This window comes from Rutilus rutilus (genome assembly GCF_951802725.1).
Source record: "Rutilus rutilus genome assembly, chromosome: 20".
NCBI lineage: Eukaryota > Metazoa > Chordata > Actinopteri > Cypriniformes > Leuciscidae > Rutilus > Rutilus rutilus.
In genome coordinates, this window is record NC_140225.1 from 7,695,335 (window position 1) to 7,713,422 (window position 18,088).

At 38.2% G+C, this 18,088-nt stretch overlaps 3 protein-coding genes across 3 annotated transcripts; all 3 read left to right on the top strand.

Annotated features, from left to right (window-relative positions):
- The first annotated feature begins 299 nt into the window (after positions 1-299).
- On the top strand, positions 300-5,011 carry LOC311279800 (catechol-O-methyltransferase domain containing 1). The gene is made up of 7 exons (XM_084391536.1): positions 300-438; positions 826-938; positions 3,206-3,311; positions 3,392-3,510; positions 4,073-4,127; positions 4,210-4,343; positions 4,533-5,011. The coding sequence occupies exons 1-7, from the start codon at positions 402-404 to the stop codon at positions 4,683-4,685; spliced, it is 717 nt and encodes a 238-aa protein (XP_084247662.1). The 5' UTR covers positions 300-401; the 3' UTR covers positions 4,686-5,011.
- Positions 5,012-5,457: 446 nt separating this feature from the next.
- On the top strand, positions 5,458-7,398 carry ifit8 (interferon-induced protein with tetratricopeptide repeats 8). The gene is made up of 2 exons (XM_084391535.1): positions 5,458-5,596; positions 5,818-7,398. Exon 2 carries the CDS (start codon positions 5,946-5,948, stop codon positions 7,242-7,244), a length of 1,299 nt encoding a protein of 432 aa, XP_084247661.1. The 5' UTR covers positions 5,458-5,596; positions 5,818-5,945; the 3' UTR covers positions 7,245-7,398.
- Positions 7,399-8,727: 1,329 nt separating this feature from the next.
- On the top strand, positions 8,728-16,981 carry LOC311279837 (uncharacterized protein). The gene is made up of 3 exons (XM_084391597.1): positions 8,728-9,897; positions 10,375-10,499; positions 11,843-16,981. Exons 1-3 carry the CDS (start codon positions 8,899-8,901, stop codon positions 16,662-16,664), a joined length of 5,946 nt encoding a protein of 1,981 aa, XP_084247723.1. The 5' UTR covers positions 8,728-8,898; the 3' UTR covers positions 16,665-16,981.
- Positions 16,982-18,088: the final 1,107 nt, after the last annotated feature.

The window sequence follows — 18,088 nt, forward strand, 5'->3', positions numbered from 1 at the left end:
TCTTGGCAAAGATAGAGATTTACTGTGTCATTTCACCATCCAATATGTGATGACATTGGAAATTAATTTAAACCAGCCTGAAAGCCTCTTGAAATGTCTCAAAATCACAGCTCTTGCAAATTATATGTCATACTCCCCAATTTCCTAGATTGTATCAAGCTTTCTATTCAGGTTATTTTCATTCTATAACCAACAGCCATTGAACGAAAGTACTTGTAAAGCAAAACTTTGATAAAATCAATACCTTGCAAACAGCAGTATCTTGTTTATCTGAGGAGGCAAAGCAAACAAAACATGGACTTTCCACCTCAGCTAGTCTACATTTGTGTCTTACTTGCACAAGTCACAATTTAATTTTTCTCTTTTGTTTCTGTTGATTAAGTCTGGCACCTGACATTAAGATGCTTTGTACTATTATCCTCCTCTTGGCATTAACAGGTATGTTTATGTCCGCTTACATTATGACTATTTACGCTCACATGAGAAATTTGACAATGCATTGAAATATTTCGCTTGATAAATGCAGTTACTTGACATTTTGGAGTGCTTTGGCCTGAAGGTAACACTGCTTATCATTGATTAAAGTTAATTTGGGTGCCTAGAAGTTGTATAAAGACATATTTTTATAGGCCACCTAGTGCGTGTTATGGTAATGAGCATTTTAATAAGATGAACTTTTGCATCAGGTAAATGCCAACCTAATAAACCAACTCTACAAATGCTGTTTCATAATACTGTTGGCTCTCCTATTCTGAAATTATGTGCATTAATTTCCCCAGCAGTGGTTAATTCTATTTAACTAATGTTAGTTCACTTTATGTGTAGGACTATGCCAGTCTGCTCTAATCAGCAAGAGTCACAAAGGAGATGATCCTCTGCTGCAGTACGTGGTGAATAACTCTCTGAGAGAACACCCAGTGCTGACCAAACTACGACTGGTGGGTAGAAAAGCACGTGCCACAAAATAAGCAAATTCATCATGTGAAATAAAAAAATAACTTAAAGGAATAGTTCACTTGAAAATGAAAATTCTGTCTTTATTTACTCACCCTCATGTTGTTTCAAACCTGTATGAATTTCAATCTTCTGCTGAACACAAAGGAAGATATTTTGAAGAATGTTGGTAACCAAACAGTTGATGGACCCCATTGACTTCCATAGAAGAAAATAAATACTATGGGGTTCATCAACTGTTTGGTTACCAACATTCTTTAAAATATCTTCCTTTGTTTTCAGCAGAAGAAAGAAATGAATACAGGTTTGAGTAAATAAAGACAGAATTTTGAAGTGAACTAATCCTTTAATTAAATAAATGTGTAAAGGCAGGATTCAGAAGTCTTAGAAACCAGTGGTGAAAATGCTTATGTTTTGCATTCTCTTTTAATTTCATGCATTTTATATAGAGAGATTTAACAGTGCAGTAAAAAGTGCAGGAAACATTCTTCAGAGATTTTGGTCCATATTGACCTGACAGCATCACGCAGTTGCTGTAGATTTGTCAGCAGCACATCCATGAATCATGAATAAAGGGATGAACATGGTAAACAACAATAAACGATGCTCAATTGGTACTAAGTGTGCCAAGAAAATACCCATCACACCATTACACCACCAGCAGCCTGAACCGTTGATACAAGGCAGGATGGATCCATCCATGTGTTCAAGTTGTTTATGCCAAAATCTCACCCTACTATCTGAATGTCGCAGCAGAAATCGAGACTCATGAGAACAGGCAACATTTTTCCAATCTTCTATTGTCTAATTTTGGTCCATGAGAATTGTAGCCTCAGTTTCCTGTTCTTATCTGACAAGAGTGGCACAGGTGTGTCTTCTGCTGCCGTAGCTCGTTTGTTTCAAGGTTCAACGTGTTGTGCTCTTCTGCAGTTCGGTTGTAACTTTCTATCAGCTCGAACCAGTCTGGCCATTCTCCTCTGACATCAACAAAGCATTTTCGCTCGCAGAACTGCCGCTCACTGGATATTTTCTCCTTTTATAGACCATTCTCTGTAAACCCTATATGGTTGTGCATGAAAATCCAGCCCATCTGGCACCAACAACCATGCTATGTTCAAAGTCACTTAAATCACCTTTCTTCCCCATTCTGATCCTCAGTTTGACCTTCACCAGTTCGCCATGAACATCTCTACATGCCTAATGCCTAATGCCTGCTACAGACTGCACGATCATTACAAATCACACTGTACATCATTAATATAATAAACTTGTATGTAGACTGCACGATGATGACTATTGAATCGTAGGCTGCGATACAAGTTAGTATAGAAGAATAAAACGTCATCAGCATACTCTAGTGGTAAACAAATAATTGTGGTTTTAACGTGCGCTAAAAAAAGAGGAGGAAGCGAAAGAGGAGAATATGGACGCGGTCATCATGGCTGGGGAACAGAGGCCAACTTGGCATGTCAATTTTGCTAATGGAGCTTGAGGTAAGTAGTTTTAGCACCATGTTGCGTTGACCTATACGCCATTTAATGTTGCATTTTTATTGGCTAGTCAGTTGACGTAGTTTGTATCAGCAAACATACTGTGAGATGATCCTGCTAAATTTCTAAAACTGTCAGAAAATAATCGCAGGCTATCTTTGGTTGCAAAACCGTGCCAACAGCCGTCTTTATACCTGTCTTACTGTACGACCACCGTTTAAGAGCTACAACCACAGAAATCACTATTGGTCACCTTTCGTCTGGGACAGCCCAAAATTGTACAATGTGTACCAGGCATAAATGGATTGAACTGCTGCCATGTGATTGGCTGAATAGAAATTTGCATTAATGCGCAGTTGAACAGGTGTAACTAAAGTTACCGGTGAGTGTGTGTATATATATAAACACATATTTTGTATTTAGTAGTCTCTCTTTTGCTTTAGAAACACTTGAGCTGGCATGAGCTCCATCTTGTGCTTCAATGGAAGCAAGAACATCTGACCATTTGTACAAAGGAGTTCACAAGCGCAGTGATACAAATCTGTTAGATTTGAATCTTAAAAATTTAGATATTTAAATGTACAAATGTCCTTTTTATCTAAAATTCGGTTAATTTCCAATGTACATTTAAATTTCATGTGCCTTTTAAACTCTACTGTATATTTTTACAGGAGTCTTCATGTGTAGTATCACACACTTACACTAGAGGTCAGTAGAAGGAAAAATGTCTGCATTTTTTATCTGTGTATTTCTGATTTAAGAGAACTATGAACGACTCCAGGAACCTGATGATGGTGGCATCTGAACAGGCTCAGCTTATGGCTAATCTTGCAAAACTAATTGAATCCAATAAAACTATTGAGATCGGTGAGTACAAGCAATATAATTCATGAAAATTATGTAATTTACTGCTTACCTATAAAACAAACATTTTGCATCTGTCTTAGGTATGTACACAGGATACAACGCCTTAAATTTGGCTCTGGTAATTCCTGAGGATGGACGCGTGGTGGCCTGCGAAATTGATGAGGAATATGTGAAAATAGGCAAACCATTTTTTAAAGAGGTAAACCAAAGCAAGACACAATCCACCAAGTTTGCAAAACTATTCAGGGCTGCGTTTGCCAAAAGCATTGTAAGCCCAAGTTGATCGTGGAGACCAATGTTCTCTACGATCAACTTATCTCACAATGCTTTTGGGAAACGCAGCCCTGAATAGTAGCTACATTTTAATGCAGGCTATGCAGCTGAAGTCATTTGTTTTAGTAGGACACATGCTCCTCCACATACACCTACACATATCAATTTTTACTGATTACTGCCTGCCAATGCAAGAACACAGTCATCAGTATAAAGTCCAGCTGACCAGTATGGACTGAAGCCAGAGATGCAGAAATGTCCATCAGACTTTACACTGATTGCTGATTGAGACTGATGTAACTGTACATCTAAGTGCTGATATCTGCACAAAGCCAATCAGCAAAGTGCTTTATTTACAATTTTCTCTTTTTATTCTATAAGAATGGCATCTTACAAACTTACATAACGGAATAAGAAATGTTTTGTTATTCACTATGGATTTACAAAGTAAAATTAGAACAAATAACTGCAAACTATCTTTGTTTTAGGCTGGAGTGGAAGATAAAATAGATATTCGCATTAAACCTGCAGCTGAAACCTTGGGTAAAGATGAAATACAATATTATTATTATTATTATTTTCAAGTTTTCAAGATATAGAAAAAAACATCCTTGTGTCTTTACAGATGAACTCCTAAGTGCTGGTGAAGCTGGAACGTATGACTTTGTGTTCATTGACGCTGACAAGAAGAATTATGACACATACTATGAAAAGTCACTCCAGCTTGTTCGAAAGGGTGGCATTGTAGCTATCGATAATGTAAGTATGCCGTACACGCTATTTAGTTTTGAAACGAGCCCATACGTAAATATATGCTGTATGCTACATTTTACAGATTAATTTAGATAAGTAGTCCTAAAAATATGAAGATAAATAAAGCAAATATTTTCCTACCTTTGCTCTTTGGTTGAGAGTAAGCTGGTGTCTTTCTGCTCTTCTGCTCTTCAGGTTCTCTGGGGTGGTAAGGTCATCAACCCAGCTGAAGATGACCTTTCTTCACAGACCATAGACAAACTCAACAAGAAGTTACACAAAGATGAGCGGATTGATCTCTGTATGCTCACTGTTGGAGATGGCCTGACACTGGCTATCAAAAGATAACCCAGATTGTTCAACAATAAATAAATCAATAAATAGTCTAGAAAGACTGTTTACACCAGAGGTGCCCAATCCTGTTCCTGGAGATCTACCGTATACCTTTGAGATCAGCTCCATCTCTGCTCAACACAATTGTCTCTAATTATCTAGTGCTGCTGATTCAGGTGTGTTTTATCAGGGTTGGAGCTCAATTTTGCATGTAGGTATGCAACTGGTTCTACTGACCCGCTTAGATCTCCAGGAACCGGATTGGGCACCCTTGGTTGAAAATTCATTATTACTGTTATTTTAAATACACTTTTCACTGAATAAATAATCATATTGTCAAACGAATTGTCTGGTGTTCATGAAAACTATGGCCTGTAACCATAAAAAATTATTAACATATTTTATAAAGCTGAAACCATTTTTTGTTAAGCCTTGCAGCGTCATAAGGTTTGGCCACTAGATGGCGTCATTACTCTTCCCTTTCAAGTTAGTTCTCCTTTGAGAAAAACAATAGTAGTCTACTTATTTAATTGTGTGCAACGTAATTATTTTTTGTACTGTACTTTCTTACTGATCTTACTACCTACTGACAACTGATGTAATCCACATTAAATAAACGTATATCTGAATCTTTATCTATGATAGGCTATACATTTTAAACATTTCTTTTTGTTGCTTATAGCAATTTAAAATTTTCCTTAACTACTCAAGAATTGTTCGTTAGCATGAATAAAGGAAGTAGTGTTACATTTGAACGTGTTGTTGAGGTCGGACTCATACCGTTTAAGTTTCGTTTATCCTTAATCAGAGCAATATGTGGGAAAGTGAAACTTAACTCGTTATTGCAATGATAGGTAACCTAACGAGACCATATAAAAACAAGAACGTTTGGATGAACACCAGATGAGCTGACAGATTTGTAGAAGGTAAGACTTTGTATCTGTTGTCATAATGTGCTTTAATAAGTATTCTACAAATAAAATAGGCTGCTTTACAACAATAACAGAAACTATTTTGCTAAAACTTTTGAAAAAAAATCTATCAGTGATTACTTTTGATCTAAAAAAATAACTTTTAATTAATTAATATTTAAGATAGCATTTTATGCTAATTATATTTGACTGATCATTTAATTTTGTTTTTCTAGATCCAATTGAAAACAAGTGGTCAGTCTACCGTAGGCTACTGTATGCAAAGGATTCAAAGGAAACTGAGAAATGAAAACTGCAAGAGTGTAAACATTTGCATCTATTTTGTATTTTAAACAATAAGGAAATGTCTGAGGACGATCTTAAACTGTTGTCCTGCCACTTTACATGGGACTTGCTAAAGGACGATGCTGATCTTAACTTTCTCGAAGTGAAAGTTCGTGAAAAACTTTCAGTAAAAGGCGAGTTTGTAGGAAACCTGAAACGAAGAGATTTCAATTTCTTGGCCTTCGTTAAACACTTGCAAGGTTTTAACGACGAGGCGCTTAAGAACCTGCAACTAGCAAAGGAGGAACATCCGGACGATAACAGGAATGTGATAGTGACGTATGGAAACCTGGCCTGGGTGCACAGTCTCATGGGCAATGCGACTGAGGCTGTGAAGTACGTAGAGAAAGTAAATGAAATCCTTAAGGCTTTCCCCACCTCATCTCCAACAGAGCTTCACAGAGAAGTTCAGAGTGAAAAAGCCTGGTCGCTTCTCAAGTTTTCTAGAAAGTCCTACGTCAGGGCACAGGAGAGTTTCCTTGAAGCTCTACAGAAAGAGCCGGATGACAAGGAATGGAACACAGGCTTTGCCTTTTCTCTGTTCCGTCTGGAGGGACTGAAGATTGGCCAGCACAAGCGTGTGCGTTTTGAAGACTCTCCAGCTGTGATCCAGTTAAAGAAAGCTCTGAAACTGGACCCGAACAATGCAATGATTCACGTGTATCTGGGGTTCAAGTGCTACAAGAATGAAAAGAATGCAGAGGCATGGCAGTACATGACTCAAGCCATCACAATGGCTCCGGATAACCTCAGCGTTGTTTTACGTGTTGCGAAGTTCATGAAGAAAGAGCAGCGTTATGACACGGCCCTGGAGGTGTTGATGAAAATGCTGAAGAAAGCGCCAGACTCGCCACGCTTACATCACGAGATTGCCAACAATTACCGGTGGAAAGCCATGCAGATTGAAGACATACACAATCCGGAGTTGCTGGGCCTTTGCGTTCACCATTTAGAGAAGGGTGCCAGTTTAAACCCAGGTCACATATACCCACAGCTGGAGTTGGCACTGAGGTATGCAGAACTAAAGCAGACGGCTAAAGCAGAGCAGAAGTTCACTGAGCTCTTTGCCCTTCCCGACCTAAAGCCAGCTGACCGTCAAGCCTGGCATCGCATGTATGGGGATTTCAAACTATACAGGCTGGGCTCAGAGAGAGCTGCGGTCGAGCATTACAAGCAAGGCATGATGCTGGGACGAGTGTCCACCGAATGGATCAGTTGCAGAAACAGAATGAGAAAAGTCCTTCAGCGTGACAGACGGGACACATACGAGATCCGGATGTTCTTTGCTTCCTTTGGAACGGAGAACAAAGATAATTGAGAGAGAACAAGTTCAACTCATTTAGGCTTCATTCATGCAATGTGCTATCATTATGTCTATGGAAAGTCTTCACAACAGTCATCTTTTACTCAATAGGCTAGCAGGAATTTTGCTTTATCCGAAATTTAAATAAAATAAAAACTTTTTAAGGTGATTTACTTCTTACTTACTGATTTACTTACTTAAGTCCAAAACTATTGAATATTTCTCTTAATGTTTCCCTATAGAAAATCACTTTTAGGGTCACTATTGTTACCAGGATATGTTTTCCCCCATCATTGAGCAGGGCCTCCTTTCTATTTCTATTCCAGTTTATGCTGCTGTCATAAAGCAAATGGGTGACATACCAAAATGACATATATGCTAAATAGAAACAAGCACTAGTGATCATATCAGACAATAAAAATAAAGTGTTAAAATTGAAAGTCACAAGTATTCAGATGAGAAGGCAGACGGGTGTGTTTATTATTGGATTGGATTCAGTCCAGCTCACAGTGACCGCTCAGCATGACTGAAAGTGGAGAGCTGACTTGTGCTTTTCTGCTGCACAAACATGTACTTTATAGCTTGAAGAATGGTGTTACTGCAGTCAAATATATGCAAATCTTACAATAAGAAGAAATGTTAAATTACACCAACATATAATAAAGTTGTCACAGTTCTGCTGAAAATCAAAGAGTGTGTGCTGAATAGGAATTTGAGTAATATGAATGTTTTTATGTTAAATCATGAAAATAGTATAGCCATTAAGATTACATGCCTTTTTAAAAGCAACAGGGTTTTAATGTTTAACGCTATTACTTGTGCTGACTCTACAAAGTCTTGAATATAAGGAGAATGTAATGCTGATAAGGGTTGACTTACAGATCAGCCCCTATACTGATGATGTGATTAAAAAAATAAATAAATACATACATGAGGCAGTTACTTGCTTGAAGAGTTAAAGTCTTGAAAGGATGATTATGCCATTATGACATTTTTATGTAACTGAAGCCTACATCATTGTAATAAGGGAAAGTTTAATCTGTGGAGCAAACATTTGCTTGTGAAAAGATTAATAAACACATTAAACAACAAATAATAATTACATAATTTTACTGTAGCCTATCATATAAAGTAGCCTAATAATAATTAAATAGTTACATGTTGCCTGCAATATATTTAACATAAAATATAAGCTATAGCCTAGCGTACTACTTTAAGACCACCTCCATAATTCGCACGCTGCACAAAAAGTAACATTTTCGTGGAATTAGCCTGTTATCCTCGTAGGTTATTTAGCTTAACAGTCATAGCCTATATTTTTCTCAGATAAAAATAATAGACCTTATTTCTGATTTTGAAATATGACATTAAGGCTGTAGGCTACATTTTACAACATATTGTATATTCCAGCTTCGGTACCTTAAACAAAATATTAGAAATAATATGAGTTGTGAATCTGCGGACGAGTGGAGTTCGTGTGACGTCACATCAGTTCCCTGGAGATCAGTGGAGGAGTGAGTGAATGCGCAGGATGCTGAGCTGAACAGCTGATTCTGAGCTTTTAACCTGTACTATGGACAGCTCAATTCAGCTAACCTAGCATCTATCACAGTATAAAAAGGGAAGCATTTTCACTAAACGCTACGAAGGAAAACGCACCAGCCTCACAATGGAACGTTTTCTTCATTCACCTGGCCGGACACGGGAAGAGTACCGGCACCAAACGCCGCGTCCTTCATCGAAACTCATCTCAAGGTCTGCCTTTAGCCTTGAGTCCACAGCACCACTGAGAGGTAATGAAACCCTTACCGAATACGCCGCAAAAACGGCCGATAGCTTAGATTTTTCAAACAAATATGCAAGTGGAATGAATCTGAGGAAAATTAGTGAGAAAGAATTACTGCAGGGGCTCAATGATCGCTTCGCGGGATTCATCGACAAGGTTCATCACCTGGAAAATCAAAACATAGCTCTAGAGAGAGAAATTGAGGCCATTCGACTCAGAGCAAAATCCTCTTCCTCTCTGTCCAAAGAGTATGAATCAGAACTTAATGGTCTGAGGCAGCAAGTTCATGAGATTGGGCTTCAAAAGCATCAGATTGAGATAAACCGTCAGAATCTGGAGGACGAGTTTGACACTTTGAGAGAGAAGCATGAAAGAGAGACTCGTGGTCGAGTTGATGCTGAAGACAGCATTTCAGTACTGAAGAAATGCATTAATGATGCATACCTAACCAAGCAAGACATGGACAGAAAAGCCAAAGCTCTCGAAGAGGAGATCGGATTCTTGAAGAAAAACCACGAAAGCGAGGTAGCAGAAATGATGGCCCAAGTCCAAGAGGGTCATGTGACAGCAGAAATAAGTGATTTTAGTAGAAGTGATGTCACTGCAGCTCTGAGGGACATCAGGATGCAACTTGAAGGTCACACCGACTCTGACATCCGATATGCTGAGGAACGCTTTCGAGCTCAGCTCGCCAAACTGACCAAAGCTGCTGAGGTCAACAGAGAAGCTCTCATGGCCACTAAAGCAGAGATTAATGAACACCGGAGACAGCTGCAGTCCAAGAACAGCGAGCTGGACTCTGTGAAAGGTGTGAGGGAAGCACTGGAGAGGCAGCTGTATGACCTCGAGCAACGGCACAATGCTGAAATCCATCACTTCCAGGTATGAATATATAATGTAAAGCACTGTTCAGCCTAGAATATTTGAATCGTTCAGTGTGCGGAAATCTGAAATAAGAGCAATTCTTTTAAAATCAGTGTTGGGGAAAGTTATTTTTAAAAGTAATGCATTACAATATTGTGTTACTCCCTAAAAAAAGTTTTCGTTACTTTTTCTCACCTTCGCGTAATATTCGGAGTTTGCATATCACTGTTTTTAGTCATTTTGAGGAATACTGAATACAAAGCACACAACTTGAATGACTCATTTGAGACATTTTGTTTTAAATTTAAAAGTAACGTTACTTTAGTAGTTACTTGAAAAAAGTAATCTGATACTCGTGCTACTTGTAATGCGCTACCACAACACCGAGCACTATACATCAATTCTACATAATCTAAAATTCAGTACCATGTCATGTGACTTTTCTTTCTCTCTAATGCACTTCCATTGTGTTTTCTTCTTTTGTCCATGGTGCAGGACACAATCAGAGAGTTGGAATACGAGCTGAAAAATGCTAAATATGACATGAGCAGTCATGTGAGGGAGTACCAGGACCTTCTCAATGTCAAAGTGGCACTGGATGCTGAAATTTATTCCTACAGGTACGTCTTTGATTACAGTATTTTGATAATACAGTATAAACCGTTTTACTGTTGACCTCATGGCAAACTCTCAGGACCAACTAAGTCTTTATAACAGGTCTGAAAAAAAATTATACAATCTCATTTATCATTATTTGTTCATGTATTTTTAGTCGCTTTCCATTCCTGATTCTGTCTGTAGTGTTACAAATGTTTATCCAATTAAAATATATTTCTTTTCAATCCCTTTACAGTGCAAATTACTATTTTTTTATTTGTACCTGGAAGGTTTAGTCTTGATATGTCATTGCAGGAGCCTTCTTGCAGCACAATCATTATGTGACATACAGAACTAGAGAGTGAACAAAGCGAGATATGTTCTACATAACGGAAACGTTTATTAAACAGGAATGCTAATTTGTATTTCAAATTATCATTACTAAGTGCTTTTTATTCCAGTTTTCATGAGTTAATTTGTTGTTTGATTACAGTGTGTTTAAGTTTCAACAGAATTAGGTGTCATTTCATGATTTTGTTGGAGGCTTCCGTGTCTTTTTATGCTTGTGAGAGTTTGCCTCTGCATTAAGAAACAATAAATAGGACACATTTTTGACAAGATTCATAACAGTGCCATCAGAACCAAATTATAATATTACTAGAAATGTCCGATACATACTGGCAGGGCTTCAAGGTAGACATGTCAAACATCCCCACATCCATGTCACTGATCCCATGACAGAGGAGATACTAAGAGATGACCTGGCTGAGGTTTTACTTCATGCACCCTTGTGATAAATACAGAGCTCTGCAACAGTTATCATGGAAACTAGCTTTTTTTTATATAACATTCATTCCAGTGCCGTCACTGCCATATAATAGTAATACTGTAATTTGGCTAAAACACTGCACGTCCAGATTTTGCCGTGTTAGATGCGTTCCTGGGTCAACTTGTTTTGTTGATCCTGGAACAACATTCCTGTCCGAAAATGTAATCGTAACCTTATCCCTAAACCTAACCCTACCATTAACTTTCCCCTAAAATAAGAGGGAAATGATAGGTGATTAACACTGATGTAGAAGCATCTAACCCTGGTTATAAACCTAAACTTAAAATAAACTCTAAACATGTCCCTCAAATCTGATTGGTTATTGGAATGTTGTTCCAGAATCAACAAAGATGTTGATGCAGGAACATTTTGTACTTGGTGAAATCAGGGTCTGCGATGGCACTGTAATGAATGTTGTCAAAAACGATTTATAGTTTCTTAATGCTTAGATGTAAAATGCACGGGTTGTCACTAGTTGAGCATAATGAATCTAAATATTATTCTGAATTGTTTTGTTTCCTTTTTTTTTTTTTACAGGAAACTTTTGGAGGGTGAAGAGTCAAGGTACTCTACAATCTCAGATGCACATATTTCAGCACCATACATTTACAGACAGTCACCCATCTATACTCTCCCTTGTGTCAAAAGGCAGGGGGGAGCAACTCGAAAAGCAGAGCCTCAGTACAAATTTGTTGAAGAGATTATAACAGAGACAACCAGAGAAGATGTGGAGATATCAGACTCTGGCTCTGAGAAGAGTGGGGAGGGGAGAGAGGGTGACAGACCAGATGAGGAGAGCAGTGAGAAAGATGAAACTCCTCAAGAAGCTGAAGATACTGAAGAACCAGCTGTGGAGAACAGCGATGAACACAGTCCTGAGATAGAGACAGAAGAAACTGAAGTCAAACCAAGTGATCAAAAAGTGGATGAACCAGTTGAAATTACTCCAGTTGATTCTGAGGTACAAAAAGATGCTGACTCTGAACCAACTCAAGGCTCTACAGAAAAGGCCATTGATGAACAAGATAAATGTGAGGAAACAGACACAAAAGACACAGAGCAGAAAGACCTGAAGGATGACATGAATGGAAAAGTTGATGGACCTGAAGAAGAACGTGTGAAAAAGACAGATAAACCAGCTAAAGAGACAGAGAAAGATGTCCCCAAACCAGATATGTTAGAAAAGCAACAAATGCCAGAGAAATCAGAAACTGGACCAAAAGACAAACCATCTCAGGAGCCACAAAGTCCTGAAGCAACAACTGAAGTAAACGCTAAGCCCAGTGGACAAACTGTGGAGGTAACTTCTCCAAGAACTGAAGAAGATAAACACAAAGATGCTAAAATCTCACCTCAAGAATCCACAACTAAAAAATCAGCAGAGGAGGAGAAAGAAACAACTCCAGTTCAACCTGTAGAGGAAGATTCTCCCAAACCAGATAAACCAGCAGCTGCTGAACATGCTGAGAGTGGAAAACAGACTACTGGAGAGGACACAGAGGAGGAGACCTCTGCAAAAGAAGACAATTCTGAGACTGTAAAAGAAGAAACAAAACAATCTGAGCCTTTGGAAAAAGACCAAGAGGATAGCAAACTAACAGAGAAACCTGTGGAGAAGAAGCAAGAGGCTCAATCAAAGAAAGAGGAAAAGGAACAAAAACCTGAGGAGTCTATTAAAGATAGCAAAGTTGCTGAACTGGTAGACAATGTGAAAACAGAAAAAAGTGAAAGTATCAAGCCTAAAGAAACAGAAAAGACACAAGAAAACCTTTCCAAAGCTGCAGAAGAAAAATCACAACCTGAAAAGTCAGAGGAACAGGAGGACAGCAAAAGCGACAGTGTAGACACCGTCAAAACTGAAAAGGTTGAACTTGATAAGCCTAAAGAAACAGAAGAGACACAAGAGGACGCTTCGAAAAAAGTTACTGAAGAAAAATCACAACCTGAAAAGTCACAGATACAGGAGGACAGCAAAAGCGACAGTGTAGACAGCGTCAAAACAGAAAAGGTTGAACTTGCTAAGCCTAAAGAAACAGAAGAGACACAAGAGGGCGTTTCAAAAGTTACAGAAGAAAAATCACAACCTGAAAAGTCACAGAAACAGGAGGACAGCAAAAGCGACAGTGTAGACAGCGTCAAAACAAAAGAGGTTGAACTTGCTAAGCCTAAAGAAACAGAAGAGGCACAAGAGGACCTTTCAAAAGTTACGGAAGAAAAATCACAACCTGAAAAATCACAGATACAGGAGGACAGCAAAAGCGACAGTGTAGACAGCGTCAAAACTGAAAAGGTTGAACTTGCTAAGCCTAAAGAAACAGAAGAGGCACAAGAGGACCTTTCAAAAGTTACGGAAGAAAAATCACAACCTGAAAAATCACAGATACAGGAGGACAGCAAAAGCGACAGTGTAGACAGCGTCAAAACTGAAAAGGTTGAACTTGCTAAGCCTAAAGAAACAGAAGAGGCACAAGAGGACCTTTCAAAAGTTACGGAAGAAAAATCACAACCTGAAAAGTCACAGAAACAGGAGGACAGCAAAAGCGACAGTGTAGACAGCGGCAAAACAAAAGAGGTTGAACTTGCTAAGCCTAAAGAAACAGAAGAGGCACAAGAGGACCTTTCAAAAGTTACGGAAGAAAAATCACAACCTGAAAAGTCACAGAAACAGGAGGACAGCAAAAGCGACAGTGTAGACATCATCAAAACAGAAAAGGTTGAACTTGCTAAACCTAAAGAAACAGAAGAGACACAAGAGGACACTTCGAAAAAAGTTACTGAAGAAAAATCACAACCTGAAAAGTCACAGAAACAGGAGGACAGCAAAAGCGACAGTGTAGACATCATCAAAACAAAAGAGGTTGAACTTGCTAAGCCTAAAGAAACAGAAGAGACACAAGAGGACCTTTCAAAAGTTACAGAAGAAAAATCACAACCTGAAAAGTCAAAGAAACAGGAGGACAGCAAAAGCGACAGTGTAGACAGCGTCAAAACTGAAAAGGTTGAACTTGCTAAACCTAAAGAAACAGAAGAGACACAAGAGGACCTTTCAAAAGTTACGGAAGAAAAATCACAACCTGAAAAATCACAGAAACAGGAGGACAGCAAAAGCGACAGTGTAGACAGCGTCAAAACAAAAGAGGTTGAACTTGCTAAGCCTAAAGAAACAGAAGAGACACAAGAGGACACTTCGAAAAAAGTTACTGAAGAAAAATCACAACCTGAAAAATCACAGATACAGGAGGACAGCAAAAGCGACAGTGTAGACAGCGTCAAAATTGAAAAGGTTGAACTTGCTAAGCCTAAAGAAACAGAAGAGACACAAGAGGACCTTTCAAAAGTTACGGAAGAAAAATCACAACCTGAAAAATCACAACCTGAAAAATCACAGAAACAGGAGGACAGCAAAAGCGACAGTGTAGACAGCGGCAAAACAAAAGAGGTTGAACTTGCTAAGCCTAAAGAAACAGAAGAGGCACAAGAGGACCTTTCAAAAGTTACGGAAGAAAAATCACAACCTGAAAAGTCACAGAAACAGGAGGACAGCAAAAGCGACAGTGTAGACAGCGGCAAAACAAAAGAGGTTGAACTTGCTAAGCCTAAAGAAACAGAAGAGGCACAAGAGGACCTTTCAAAAGTTACGGAAGAAAAATCACAACCTGAAAAGTCACAGAAACAGGAGGACAGCAAAAGCGACAGTGTAGACATCATCAAAACAGAAAAGGTTGAACTTGCTAAACCTAAAGAAACAGAAGAGACACAAGAGGACACTTCGAAAAAAGTTACTGAAGAAAAATCACAACCTGAAAAGTCACAGAAACAGGAGGACAGCAAAAGCGACAGTGTAGACATCATCAAAACAAAAGAGGTTGAACTTGCTAAGCCTAAAGAAACAGAAGAGACACAAGAGGACCTTTCAAAAGTTACAGAAGAAAAATCACAACCTGAAAAGTCAAAGAAACAGGAGGACAGCAAAAGCGACAGTGTAGACAGCGTCAAAACTGAAAAGGTTGAACTTGCTAAACCTAAAGAAACAGAAGAGACACAAGAGGACCTTTCAAAAGTTACGGAAGAAAAATCACAACCTGAAAAATCACAGAAACAGGAGGACAGCAAAAGCGACAGTGTAGACAGCGTCAAAACAAAAGAGGTTGAACTTGCTAAGCCTAAAGAAACAGAAGAGACACAAGAGGACACTTCGAAAAAAGTTACTGAAGAAAAATCACAACCTGAAAAATCACAGATACAGGAGGACAGCAAAAGCGACAGTGTAGACAGCGTCAAAATTGAAAAGGTTGAACTTGCTAAGCCTAAAGAAACAGAAGAGACACAAGAGGACCTTTCAAAAGTTACGGAAGAAAAATCACAACCTGAAAAATCACAGAAACAGGAGGACAGCAAAAGCGACAGTGTAGACAGCGGCAAAACAAAAGAGGTTGAACTTGCTAAGCCTAAAGAAACAGAAGAGACACAAGAGGACACTTCGAAAAAAGTTTCTGAAGAAAAATCACAACCTGAAAAATCACAGATACAGGAGGACAGCAAAAGCGACAGTGTAGACAGCGTCAAAATTGAAAAGGTTGAACTTGCTAAGCCTAAAGAAACAGAAGAGGCACAAGAGGACCTTTCAAAAGTTACAGAAGAAAAATCACAACCTGAAAAGTCAAAGAAACAGGAGGACAGCAAAAGCGACAGTGTAGACACCGTCAAAACTGAAAAGGTTGAACTTGCTAAACCTAAAGAAACAGAAGAGACACAAGAGGACACTTCAAAAAAAGTTTCTGAAGAAAAATCACAACCTGAAAAATCACAGATACAGGAGGACAGCAAAAGCGACAGTGTAGACAGCGTCAAAACAGAAAAGGTTGAACTTGCTAAACCTAAAGAAACAGAAGAGACACAAGAGGACACTTCGAAAAAAGTTACGGAAGAAAAATCACAACCTGAAAAGTCACAGAAACAGGAGGACAGCAAAAGCGACAGCAGTGTGGAAAGTGTGACAAGCGGAGGGGAAGTTAAAGCCACAGAGAAACAGGTTGATGAAACTCAACCCCCCAAAGCCAAGGAAACAAAATCTGATGCAAAGCCTGAGCAAAAGGACACTAAAGAAAAAGTGAAGACGTCTGAGAAAACTGAAGAAGAGGAGAGTGTGATGACCAACGGCAGTGGAACCAGCAAAGATGTTAAAAATGAAGAAACTGTCCCAAAAGACAAAGAATCAGACAGTGGTGAAGTGAAGACGTCAACCAAAACAGAAGCTAAAGCTCTGGAGAAGACAGAGCAGGTCAAAGAGAGCAGCAAGAAGGACAGCGTGGACACCAAAGGTCCAGAAGAAACAACTAAACCCACTAATGTAGTGTAGGATAACAGCAGAAAATAGTGATCAAAAAATAAAACCCGTAAGAAAAAATGCCTTGAGAAAAGAGAATGAGAAAACTGTTTAAATAAGCTTCCTTGATGAATGCAATATAAATGACTCAGATGATCTCAGTTGAGCATGAAATTTAGAAATAGCTTTCTGGAAGTCTGATGTTTCCGATGCAGATGCATGCGTACACTGTGATCTATGTGTACATGGTGAATGTGTAAATCTTGAGGAATGTATAAGATTTTATTTTGCTACATCTGATCAGCCATATGTATGTATTAAAATAGTGCTATATATTAACTTAATAAATATTCCAGCATATCAGTGTTTCCAAGTGTATTCATTCAAGCGATTTTCCTACAGAGGAACTACAATAGGCCTACTGAGTTTTGTAAACTGTTTAATGGGGTGTGTGATGCTCCACTTATCCTTGGTTTCAACACTTGCCAACCAGCGCTTACATATTCTCTTTAGTCAAAATAGCAGCTATTCATCTATAAAGGATCATAAGCCATTTAATTATTGTACGTGTTTACCTAAGAACTCACTTAAGACTTACCCAGAAAAACCCTACAAGACTGATTCATATGTGAAGATGTCTCTACTTTGTTGAAGCTTAAATATATCATCTTAATCTGAAGTCCCAGACAAACACCGTTCAAATGTTTGGGGTCAGTATGGATGTATTAAGTTGATCAAAAGTGACGGTCAAGACTTTTGTAACATTTGTAAAATTTCCATTTCAAACAATGTTCTTTTGAACTTTCTATTCATAAGAGAATTCTGATAAAAATGTATCAGATTCAGCACAGCTGTTTTCAATATTGGTAAGAAATGTTGTAATCTTAGGCAGCAAATGTTGTAATCTTAGGCAGCAAATCAGCATATGAGAATGATTTCTGAAGAATCATGTGACACTGAAGACTGGAGTAATGATGCTGAAAATTCAGCTTTACAATCACAGGAATAAATTTCACTTTAAAAAAAACATCAAAACGGCAAATTTAAACAAAGAATTTCGCAATATATATATTTTTTTATCAAATAAAGGGTGAGCATAACTCTTTCAAAAACATTTAAAAAAATTTGTTCCGACCCCAAAAACTTGAAAAGTATAAGATGGTGACCAAAGACAGTATAATTTTTAATGTATAAAGTAAACCTACAAAATAATAAAATTACTACAACCATGAATTGTATAGACTCAAAACAGACATTTATGTAGATTACATAAAATAAGGAAACCTGAAAAATTTCAAAATGCACAATAGCATTTCCCCAGTAACCGTAAACCACATTAAATGAAGTCTGGGTGGTTGTTTTTAAACTAAACCTGTCCTTGTTCGCCTAATTACACAGGAATATAAAACATCCATTTTAATCAAGTTATGTTCAACAGGTCAATACAAATGGTTGGA